An 11,809-nucleotide genomic window follows, 5' to 3' on the forward strand; every position below is an offset into this window, starting at 1 on the left:
AAAAAATTATTAGTTGAATGGGCAAGCAAAGGGAAAGTAATACAATAAGTTTGATACAATATATATATATATATATAATATATTTTTTTTTTTGGGGGGGGGGGGGAATAAAAAAATAAAAAGGAAAAGCAGTTCCAGAAACCAAGCTACAATCAATTTTACTGTATACTATAGCCATTATATCTTTTAATATTTCTTTGCTTTTGAGAATAAATATTAATGTATCCAAATATTTTTTCACTCCAAATTTTGTTGCATTCATAGTCAATAATATCTGACCAATAATATTCATCCTCTGATAAGAATGAATTATGCAGATCTAAACCTTCTCTTCTGTAACTGCCAATCTGGAATGAAAACAATCACCTTATTTCACTTTCTTGACACATTTGCTAAACAAAAACAGTTTTACTGACATCTGGGTTAGGATTAAGCATTCTTACAACAGCATCACTGGTGATCATTAACCCATTCCCGACGGGGGAATTCTAGCCTTGAATGTCCAAATGCCGGGGCGTTCGAATTATTAGGCCTAAATCAATTGAATGGCCGGCACCCGTCCTGTGTGGGTTAAATTAAAGCTTGTAGTATAAATGATGGAGAAATGTAAGATTCTATGACTTTTTCTATGAACTTGTAGTCTTGCCCAGTAGATATAACGACTAAAAAGGTAATTGATTATTTAACCCGATAATGATGGGGCAGTTTTAGCTGTCTGGTCTAACTGCTGGGTATTTCAATGCACACAGGCCTAATGCCTTGGGTTATTTGCCCCCTCAGGCTGGGGCCACCCGCTTTGGGTATGATCACCTGGCATGCTGGCCATACAAAAAGCCATGACATGATATTTTGTCTCTGTAGAGACATGTATAGGCATGGAGTTTTATATGGCTTTGACAACTCTAGTTCTCAAGCAAAGGCCTTCCAAAGTTCACTTAATTATGTTTTTTAGGTAAAAAAAATATAATAATAATAATAATAATAATAATAAAAAGTGATTGTTCAGAATAAAACATGGGGAAGAAACATTGTCACCAAACTTTCCAAGTTGCATCTAATGAATGTGAGAAATATTAGACAGCAGAGTTGTTTCTGGTGCCACTGGGTTGATGTAATAAATGATTTTACTTCAGCTGACATAACAGTTTTCTCAATTTGGCTTATTTTAATGAAATAATTGATATGGTAAGGATATCAAAATGAAAAGTTAGTTACCCTGTTGAAGCTGAACATATATTTTGTATATTTCTATGTAATAATATCAAAAGGCATCATAAAATACACATATTGTATAATCTTTTGAAACATGGCTGTTATTAACACATGATATACCAAGATTGCCTAATTACATGACTGAGGCTAACACCAGAGACTGAGTATACTGAAGAACATGTAAAATTGGATTGAAGTATGGCAAAAAGTTCCATTGTGCAGTTGAATTATTATGAATGCACTGACATTGCTGATGATCTGTCTTGCTGTGGGACACATCCATGTTCACATCAAGATGGTTAGACAAAACAAAAACATAAACACATTGTTACCAATACTATATGCAGTATTTATTAAGACAGTCCAAACACAAATTATCACACACACGCTTGCTCACTGTCTTTCACTCTAATGCAATCATACATGCATACATATTCACTCATATTTTTTTTGTTCTCTCTCTCACACACATGCTAGTTTTGTGTTTTAGTTCTGTATTTACCTACCTATCTATGTTTGTTCACTTGCTTTGATCTCTCTCTGTCACCCACTATCATTCTCTTTTTTCACTCACTGTCTGTTTACCTAAAGTAACTGATGCCTGGAACATGCACAGTCCATTGTGGTTTTGTTTTAATTATCATTAATGAATTAGTTGATGAATATATTTTTTACACATGGATAGTTCCAAAGGCACTAAGTCACCAGGGAATAAATTATCATAACATACCCTTTTCCTTGAATATTTGTGAGAAAAAAACTATTATGATAATTATTGTTATTAATGTTATTGCTATAATAATAATAATAATAATAATGGTAATACTTATTATTACGATAACATCAATAACAAAAATAATAGTAATAGTTAAACATGCCCTCTAAAATTCAAGGAACTGGGTAAACAGATGAGGTCTGGTATGCCTTACTAATTGACACCATGGTGACTCAACACTTGTGAAACCATCTGTATGTAAAAAAATGAACAATACATAACAGTGGATAAGGTATGTATGCATGCACTCTTGGCATCAATGGATTAAATACATACAAGATGTTAAAAGAAATGTGTTCATGTATATATATTATACTTTGTCAAACTTACACAATCTGGTGAAAATACCTTCCCAGTTTTTTCATAGAAATTACTCAAGCCTACATCCTTAAAGTATCCTAATACAGATATCAAATATATAAAAAGTAATTCTAGTATTTTCATTTATTTCACTGAGATATGTAGACCTACAATATGGGTTAATGGACGTCACATGGTACAGCAATTGACAATGGATGGCACAAATTCCATAGCCACTGTCAAATATACCATGTCCTTTTTGGTGATGCCAAATATACGACAACCTGAACAGCATAAAAATGGTGTAAATATATTTATACTTTTCACAAAATAGGTGAAACCAACTTAATATAAATCTATGGTAATATCAGATAATCCTATCCAATAACTTGAAAAAAAAAAGATAATTCACACAGGCTGTCATGTGTGCAATATATAAATTTCATGAGGCCTACAGTGCACAAGTACCAAATTTTAGGTATCCCAGATTACGTGCTAATGAAGCCTCACCTATTCTAGTCTAATACTGCCTATTTGTGATAGATAAAACTATAAATCATAGGAAGTCAACCAATCCCTCTTTCTTGTAATGCTGAAAAAATGTAACCAAAAAATAAACTGAGTACAACTACATATCACAGATAATATATGGTCAAACATAATATCATATGAGCCACTGAAACAAACTTTCTTCAAGACTAGGGGTAAAAACTACGAAGTACAGTCATGTACTGCATAACATCCTTTCTACTAACATCCAACTACATATATGTCCATGGAATTCAACATTCAATTTTTGGTATTGTACACCTCTATCTTTCTGTTTAGTTTACGTAAAAAAAAATAGTATCATGAAATGCAGGAAAACTAATGTTATAAAGTCAAACCTGGTACACTACAACATCCTATATATATGATAAGGTGCTTGTACAGTGTCCAATTTGCCCAAAATCTTGTTTAAAAAAACATACTGTGGACATTAAGTAGCACATGACTGTATTGCATTTACATTCTTCTTTTAAGCAACCTGTCATAATACAAACTTGATCTCCACAAAACACTTATAGTGATACTCAATACTACAAAAATGAACACCTACTAAGGTCAACTGACACTACACTATATTCAGTTTTCAACTAAACAGACCTGAAACTGTCTGTGAATAAAGACCAGCAGCCTTCACAAAAGTTATTATAATTATGGCCTTCATACTAAAACATAACTACACCTGCACTAACCATGTTATATTTCAGATACTAAAGACCCATTGTAAATATATCAAGGGGACATTTTTAGTGGGTTAATCTAGTAATTCTCTGCTGGTTCTATGAGGGTCACACTGTACTTGGAAGCCCCCAAAGTACTGCTATTGACTGATTTGTATTGAGTCATACATGGCAAGAAGCACAGAGTGAGCGCTAGTATGTAAGAAGGAGAAAAAGTATGAGCTAGGGTATTAAGAGATTTCTGAAACAGTTACAAGCTAGAGCATGTTAAACAGGTTGATCCTTAAATTAAAAATACTGAGAGGTAAAAAAGATGAATAGTTGACATGTGCTATTCATACATACAAAAACAAATTCTTAATATGGAAGTAAAGATCAGAGTGAGATAAAATACATTTCAGGCTACAATGAACTCTGTGATACATGGCATATTCTCATATAAGGCAAATGAAAAGAATCTATTCCATGGTATAAACCTGGTTAGCTAAATGAATGCCTTTAAGAATGTACAGATACCAAAAAAAAATATGTATCAGTCCAATCTAATGATGAACAATGAAAAAAAAAAAAAAAAAAAAAATTGTGGTAAAATTTGTGAAAAGAGATAGTTTTCAAAAGGTTTGGGTCATAACATGTTGTGGTTATAAATCTTTTGCAACCTTTCCAAGATTAATTTGAAAAAAAAAACACTTACTAAACATTACACTTACTAATGAAATTCTGCTCTAACAGAGGATGTATGACATTAAGACTGATATGGTATCACACATAATATAACATGCTGTATATCACACATCTTACGTCATGTCCATCACAACCTCAGTTACCTACATTACCATACCTAATGCTAAGCAACTAAATGCATTCCTAACTGGGAAATGACAATGCTTTTTATCCATATATATAAAAAGAAAAAAAATCATATCTAGGTTTCATTACCTTACAACAGCTGCATTTGTGAGCAATATTTAAGAAATAAACTTAACTCTTCATACATCACACCCAAAACTTCTAACATAAATCTGCAATCCGATCTGATGTTATATCAAACCCAATCCTAATTCCTGGCTTCTGCCTTCACTGCAGAATTTCTCCCTTCCCATTTCCCTATACTACTAGCTTATTGCATTTTCTAAAAGTTATGGCAACTTCACATATCTTTTTTTGTCTTTTTTTTTTTTTTAACATTTTTCAAATTAGTATTTCCATGACTATAATACATGAAGCGCAAAGGGACACTGAAATGTACGTGACATTAATACTTTTTCACTTTAATACTTTTTGTTATATATATTGCTAAAGGATCATTTGCATCATTTTCATCAAAGGCATACAACTACAGCTACAAAACTCATCACTCAAAGCTCTATACTGAGTTTTGTATGGGTTATGGCAGTTTGATTTTTTTTATACAATTATATATGTATATATATAACTTATCTACATAACCATTCACTATTATCTCACATTTCTTTTTATCACATCAAATAAAAAATATCCAAGCAAATCAACAATAATACTTAAAAAATCTAAATAAAGCTTGTAAGACTACAATAGAGAGCATAATTTGTATTGTGTATCTCTCTATTTTCCTTAACTGCAAAATAATTTGTGAGCAGGCAGGGGAAAGAAAGAATGAACAAAAGAAAGAGAAATCGCATTTGAATGTAATCAATGTAAAGGAAGAAATGTTCAATACACAAAACCCTACCACATCCCACACATGATAAACTCTATTCAAATGAAATGGAATTCTAAGAAACACAGGTTCAGGTTTTCCTTTCGTTTTTTTCATGAGAATAAAAGAAGCAATCTGAAACACTGATAGTAATGTGGTGGAATGAGCAATGTGTCTTGTATAAAACAAACAGAGGAAATTTCAGGAAAGAAAATGAGACAAGGGATAGAAAATATATAAGAACAAAAGAAAAAGAGCTAAACAGTAAAAGAACACACACTTTCAGAATGAGAAAAAGCATCCAGCTTGTGTCCTTTGGGTCACCCCTTCCACCCCAATGCCGTGGTCTTGAGCCTCCACCAATGAAAGGAGCATGTGAGTTGTGTGTGTGGAACACAGTCATTATTTCTGCAATGATCTTCCCTTCTCTCTCTACAGCCTCAAAAACACACAAAAAGTTTAACATCCTGCATGTTTTCCATTTATCATTTAATATATATATATTTTTAAAACACTTTGTCAACCTGACAATGCAGCAAAGTCCCTTCACACATCATGCTCTTAGATCTAAGAAAAAAAATATTTTCAGAGAGCACAAACACATCCTCACTGTAAAAAATTACAGGATCGAAAGAGTTGGAGGTTGCTCCATCTACTTCCAAAGTGTTTGCCGTGCCTGATTGGTGGAGGCTCGTGGATGTCAAGACAGGGGTGTCGCCAAGTCGCCTAAAATCTCCTTTTTGATCTGAAAATATAGTTATAAAGTTCTTTAAGTATATATACATACAACTATCTGCTATTTTAATAAGGAGCTACAAAAAAAAAAAAAAAAAAAAAAAAAACAGTGATAGTGTTAAGCATACATGGGGGGGGGGAGGCATGCATGGTGTACATCAAAATTAAATTTGATTCTATTTCTCTAACACAGTTTTAAAATTATTAATATTTTTGTAAACCTTCAAGTTGTTTATCAACAAAACTTTTATCAACTATCTAATACTGAAAGAAAATGGAAAAACTAACACAACTAACAAAACTGATTAAGATTAGAAGCATAATAAGCCTGTGGCATCAAATAACCTGATGGTGTTCTAGAATGTGCTAGCATCCAATATATTTTACATTTAAACTTAAACAACATAAAGTACCTTAAACAAGCATAATCAACATAGATGATGATAAAGAAGAAACTATTCTGGCATTATATAATTGAAGATTGTCTGATTTCCACATCATATGTCGGCTGCATGATATCCTTTCCTGTTTGTGTGCCCTGCATGTCAACGTTTTGCCTTAACTATCTTTCCCCTTGACTGCTTAGGTAAACAAACCCTGAGTGGTGCGCAGGAAAGCCACGATCTGCCTGTCAACATTTCACCAATAGGAGTCCATTTATCTTCTGTGGGGCTGTAAGATTCAATGGTGTCATGGAAATGCTCCCAACCATCCTCTCCTCCAAGTATGTAGATCTTACCATCAACAACCGCAACACCTGTGCAGACAAAATGCAAAATACACATTGAGTTATTAACTATGTGACAACAGGATCTTGTGGCAATGGCCATATTGTGTTAGTCTATTTATTATGCTTCTAAATAATACCAATCTAGGTCAGCAAGATTGCTAGCATAGAATGCTACCATTGCACTGAAACAACACACTGTAACTAGATGTTTACAAGGGTATAGATGAGAAATAACTCTTCAAAATAATTCAGAAAAGGAATCTAGAGAATGTTACAAGTTAATGAAGCTAGCACGAAAGCCAGGCCATGTAGGAGGACCTAAATACAAAGAAAGAATTACAATGGAAGTTGTAAAAGCATCAATTAGGGCCAAATCATGGGTGATAATCTTACTATACAATATCAATGAAAATTATATTTGTGGATTGTGGATAGGTATAGTTCAATATAACCTTGATGGTTCACTATTTAATCTAAAAATGAGGTCCATGTCTTTCTGGATGAGTGGCTTATGGCTTACAGGCACACAAATACAATAACATGTACCTGGTCTATAGCGGCGCTCACACATGCCAGCCACAGTCTGCCATGTACTGGTTCTTGGATCAAATCTCTCTACTTTATTTGTATTTTCTGTTGAAGCATGCCATCCTCCTGAGGGGAAAGATGAGAGGGTGGGTGAAAATATTTCCTGAGCAATGGAAATTCTTCTTAGACAGCCTTTAAGAATGTATGTTTTGAGGGAGAGATCATGACATCTGGCTGGAGCGAAAATACACACGATATGATATCACATCATCCAGTGCCAATGGATTAAAAAGATGTAAATCAATAGTTTTGTCAGTTTCACTTAAAAAATATAAAGGGAAATTTGAGCAAGTTTGCTTTAGTTTTAATAGCATAACTTGAGAGAAAAAAACACACAAACCAACCTATAACATAAATGAGTCCATGAAGAACTGCTGCTGCGGAACCACTCCGCGGAATAATCATTGAAGGAAGCTGCTCCCAGGTGTCTGTGTGTGGGTCATACACCTGGATATAGAAAAATTTATGATTAGAAAATATTCAAATGGGAATCTAATGATAATTCATTTTCCCATAAAAGAAAGAAAAAAAGAAAAAAAAGAGATGCTTACTTGAGCCATGTCAATGCCATCCCCATCCTCTAAAATGGCTCCTCCACAAACATACAACTTTCCCTGGCAGGCGGCCACAGCTGGTGATGTGAGGGACAACTTCATGGGGGCAACCTCCTTCCATGAGTTTGTGCGTGGATCATAGCGTTCCACAGAATCCAATCGGCTGGAACCATCCCATCCACCAACAGCATAAATATATCCGTCCAGAGAAGCAGCTCCTGTATGGGAGAAAGTATAGCATTAAGGCTTAGTATCATAGAGGTAGCAACCATGTAAGAAAAATTATATTGAATAAAAATAGGTTTGGAAAAACTGGCAACTACTTGTTCTGGATAGTTATCTATTAACTGTATCTTACCTATCATTTAAAAATTATTTGGATTACACTTGGATTCAATTCTTGAACCAATAAACATCATGAATAAACTGAACAGCTGATTTACTTAAGTAAAGAATGTATTTAAATGAAAGCATAAACATATTGCTGACAAGTTAGGGGAGGGAAACAATGGACACATACAACTCTTCTAATACAATTTATGTATACATATAGTTAAATTATTGCAGATATAAAAATGATACCAAAAATAAATAGAGAAAAAAAATTCCTTTAGAAGTATCCTTACCTAACTCAGATCTTGGCATTGACATGGGAGCTAGATCGTGCCACTCATCCAACACAGGATCGTAGCGCCACATACACCGTGTCACAGTACCATCGGGAAACTCCCCACCCGCCAAATACAGAACATTTTCTCCAGAGACAACCAGTCCATGTTTGCTGAAGGGTAAAGCATAGCATTAAACTTCATATTTAATCAATCATTATCCTCATCTTAAAGTACAATTAAAAATAATTAACTCTCTTCTAGAACTCACATTACCTGAAATCATGGCTATATTTTGGTGCATGGTTCATATCCTGAAAGGTTTCAAGAAAAAATAGGAGAAAAAGAAGAAAAACAGATGGATGAAATGCTGGTTCAATCATTTTAGAAAAAAACGCTGAATAAAGAGAGAAATCAGCTTATATTTCATCATCTGGATATACAGCTTGTTCAAAGAACTGGCAATCAAAATAAAACTAAGAGGATCAATTAACACTTATGTAACCATTAAAACAGCCAATTAAAATGAGCTTAGAGGATTAATTATCAGTTATATCAGGATACCATTAATGTTTTCACTGACAGATACTGTTAGCAAAAAATCCTTTGATCTTAACTGGAAAAAAACAAACTTACAAATTACCATCATACAAACATATAAGGAAATAAAATGATACTTTGAACACACCTCACAGCAAAAGGTAGACAAGAGAGACTCCTCCAGCAGTGAGCATGTGGGTCATAACACTCAACTGATCTCAACACAAGTTTGTTATCCTCACCGCCCACTGCCACAATCACCTGCCAACAAATGCAAACAAACACTCATTAACAACATAAATTTCAAATTTCTAAATACTAAGGCATATTCCATGACCTGATCCCTGACGCTTTGAAACGGAATTTGCCCCAAGTGAGATCATCCTTACAGTCGTTGTGTTCGTGTTCCTTCGAGGTCTCGTTCTGGGGGATGTCAGCTGGTGGCGTCTGTCGGGAAGGAGATGGTAAAGCCTCGCCTCCTCCACTATCACACGGCACTCCGGCGAGGACCTCACGGCCATTTCTCCTTCCACAACATCCACTAAAAAATAAGGGCTAACAAGGGCCAGTCTCACATTCTCCAAGATCTGCAAGATAGAAACAATAATCATGTACATATATCAGCATGTGAATGTGTATGGACATCTTTATACTGCCGTATGTGTGTTTGCAAATTGCAAAGCCTAAAACTAATTGTAATCAGCAACATTTCCAACAAAGCCAAGTCACCTTGTGGAAAGTGGGAGCTCTTGCTGGGTAGGAATGGTGAAGCCAAGCTGTGGCAGCTCCAAACACATGCTCCTCCCTCTCCACTTCTAACTCGTCAGCAGTAATGATCTCTACAACCTTATCGACAGGAAGATTCAACCATTCTTCTCCCACGACTACATTAGTGAAATTTCTGAAGATAAGGAGAAACCAATAACTTCTATAAGGATTAAAGTTCCTAATAATGAATCTTAGAGAAAATAAAACTAATTATGATGGAAAAACAAACAAACATATTACTGCTACTAGTACTACTGCTACCAACAATATATAGTAACAACAACAACCTAATCACCACCAAAATCTAATCAACTGGTCCATTGACAACCCAGACATAAATTTTAATTATGATTTATCAATAACTTTTATGTAAACCTTCTCTGATTGATGGAACTAATAAAAGTAGTAGTGATAATAAAAAAAAATAATAATAGCAGTGATGACAGTAACAAGAACAATATCATTTATGATGATAAGAAATAGAAAAAAAAAAAAAAAAAAAAAAACTCTTTAAAGACAAGAACACTTCAGTACCTTAATGTATAGGCTTTGGCTTTCTTGGTGAGCTCATGGCAGGCATGTGCTTCAGCAAAGCAGTGGATTCCAACACAATTTGATACGTCAATATGACGTTCTAGGAATCGGCAGCATGCCTCTCGCACAGCTGATACTTCTAATAGGTTTGATGCACTTAGGAGGGCCTTCAATGAAACAAAAAATAATTAGGAAGTCCTAAATATTAATTTTCTGTCTTATATATCTGAATAAAATAATTAACATTTCTTTAAAAGTACTGTCAACTGAGATTATATATGGCAGGGATCTGTTTTTGTTCTTTTGTCATTTAATAAATATACCAGAAAAACAAAATACTATAAAATATCATTAAAAAAAAGGAGAAACCTTAATTACCTGAACATTACTCTCTGTTATTGTAATTGTAGAAGTATAAGCATAATCTAACAGCAGGGAAACCATACTTGCATCCACTCCACTTAAGGTTACGTGCTCTGATTGTGACTCTGCTAAGCTGCTCAAAAACATGGCCTGGAAATAATTCACATCACTGTTAATCTTTACTAAGAATGAAGCAAAACAGCTAGATAATGGAACCTACCCTATCCATATGTCAATTTGTAACAGAAATAAAGTAATATACTTAGTGAGTTATTATCTGTAAAATGTATCTTGTAACTTTAATGAATCTAATATCAAAATTCATTTAATTTAGTCTAAATTCCCCAATATGATTAAACAAAAGTGATCAGTGAGACTTGGCACTTACTCTAAAGTAGGGGCTGAATGATGCCAAAACCGATCTGTGTACAGGAAATGTCTGCCCATCTACACATAAGGTCACATCACAGAAGTGTCCTTTTTTTCGCAAGTCATTCAGTCCACCAAGCACCTGTATTAATACATAGCGATCAGAACTTACTGTGTTTATTTCAAGAATCCCTTTCACTTTGTGTTTAGAAACATCTAATTCAATCGATAACACTTCACCCGCTGTGGACAGGTGGCAAAGCATTGATGCCATGAGCGTTTTTAACCAAATGCAAGGTGTGTAAGGTGCTACTGCCAGTTTGGTTGTTTTACTGAGTGGCACTAGCAGTAAGAAGGAGTGTATATTGTTGTAAGTTATTTTTTCTTTGTTACAGTAAAGAAAATGTTTAGCCAAAATTTATACTTCTTCCTTAAATTTGTGATATTGATGCTACAATAAGTGTACAGCTTACATTTCTCCTTTATGGAGACTAAAAAACTAAACTAAAGGGATTATTTGCCCATACATCTTCACAATTGTACAAGTACTTGCTATAAGTCTCGCAACATGACAAAACACAAAAAAGTGGAGAAGATTTTCAGTACTCTAATGTATAAATGAGGAGGAGTTGGGCAGAAAAACGGTTGTGGGGTGAAGCATGACTCTTCCTTGTTCCACCAAAACTACTGAATGGCAGTCCCATGTCAGTTACGTAGGCCTGTCCACAACGGGTTAAGATTCCAACTTTCAATAAGCTATTGTCTAAGATACTTTAATTTCCTTGTTCCTACTCACAGCTTCTGGGTGGGCAGCATTGACAAACTTGCA

General features: G+C 34.4%; 1 protein-coding gene across 3 annotated transcripts in view; it reads right to left on the reverse strand.

Moving 5' to 3' along the window:
- Positions 1 to 1,211: 1,211 nt before the first annotated feature.
- Positions 1,212 to 11,809, reverse strand: part of LOC122267817 (kelch-like protein 24) — an 11,981-nt gene continuing 1,383 nt past the window's right edge. For all 3 annotated transcript variants that reach the window (XM_043037974.2, XM_086536993.1, XM_086536994.1), the window contains exons 2-14: positions 11,777 to 11,809; positions 11,000 to 11,122; positions 10,627 to 10,761; positions 10,249 to 10,415; positions 9,676 to 9,847; positions 9,336 to 9,533; positions 9,095 to 9,207; positions 8,425 to 8,579; positions 7,796 to 8,016; positions 7,589 to 7,691; positions 7,203 to 7,310; positions 6,523 to 6,683; positions 1,212 to 5,936 (exon numbers count right to left, since the gene is read on the reverse strand). The exon at positions 11,777 to 11,809 is cut by the window's right edge and continues 144 nt beyond it. In XM_043037974.2, coding sequence (XP_042893908.1) covers positions 5,892 to 5,936; positions 6,523 to 6,683; positions 7,203 to 7,310; positions 7,589 to 7,691; positions 7,796 to 8,016; positions 8,425 to 8,579; positions 9,095 to 9,207; positions 9,336 to 9,533; positions 9,676 to 9,847; positions 10,249 to 10,415; positions 10,627 to 10,761; positions 11,000 to 11,122; positions 11,777 to 11,809 — 1,734 coding nt within the window. In that variant the 3' untranslated portion in view covers positions 1,212 to 5,891. The remainder of the gene's footprint in view (positions 5,937 to 6,522; positions 6,684 to 7,202; positions 7,311 to 7,588; positions 7,692 to 7,795; positions 8,017 to 8,424; positions 8,580 to 9,094; positions 9,208 to 9,335; positions 9,534 to 9,675; positions 9,848 to 10,248; positions 10,416 to 10,626; positions 10,762 to 10,999; positions 11,123 to 11,776) is intronic.

The sequence above is a fragment of the Penaeus japonicus genome, unplaced genomic scaffold (assembly GCF_977035675.1).
Source record: "Penaeus japonicus unplaced genomic scaffold, GWHDUDI00000001_assembly GWHDUDI00000005, whole genome shotgun sequence".
Lineage (NCBI taxonomy): Eukaryota > Metazoa > Arthropoda > Malacostraca > Decapoda > Penaeidae > Penaeus > Penaeus japonicus.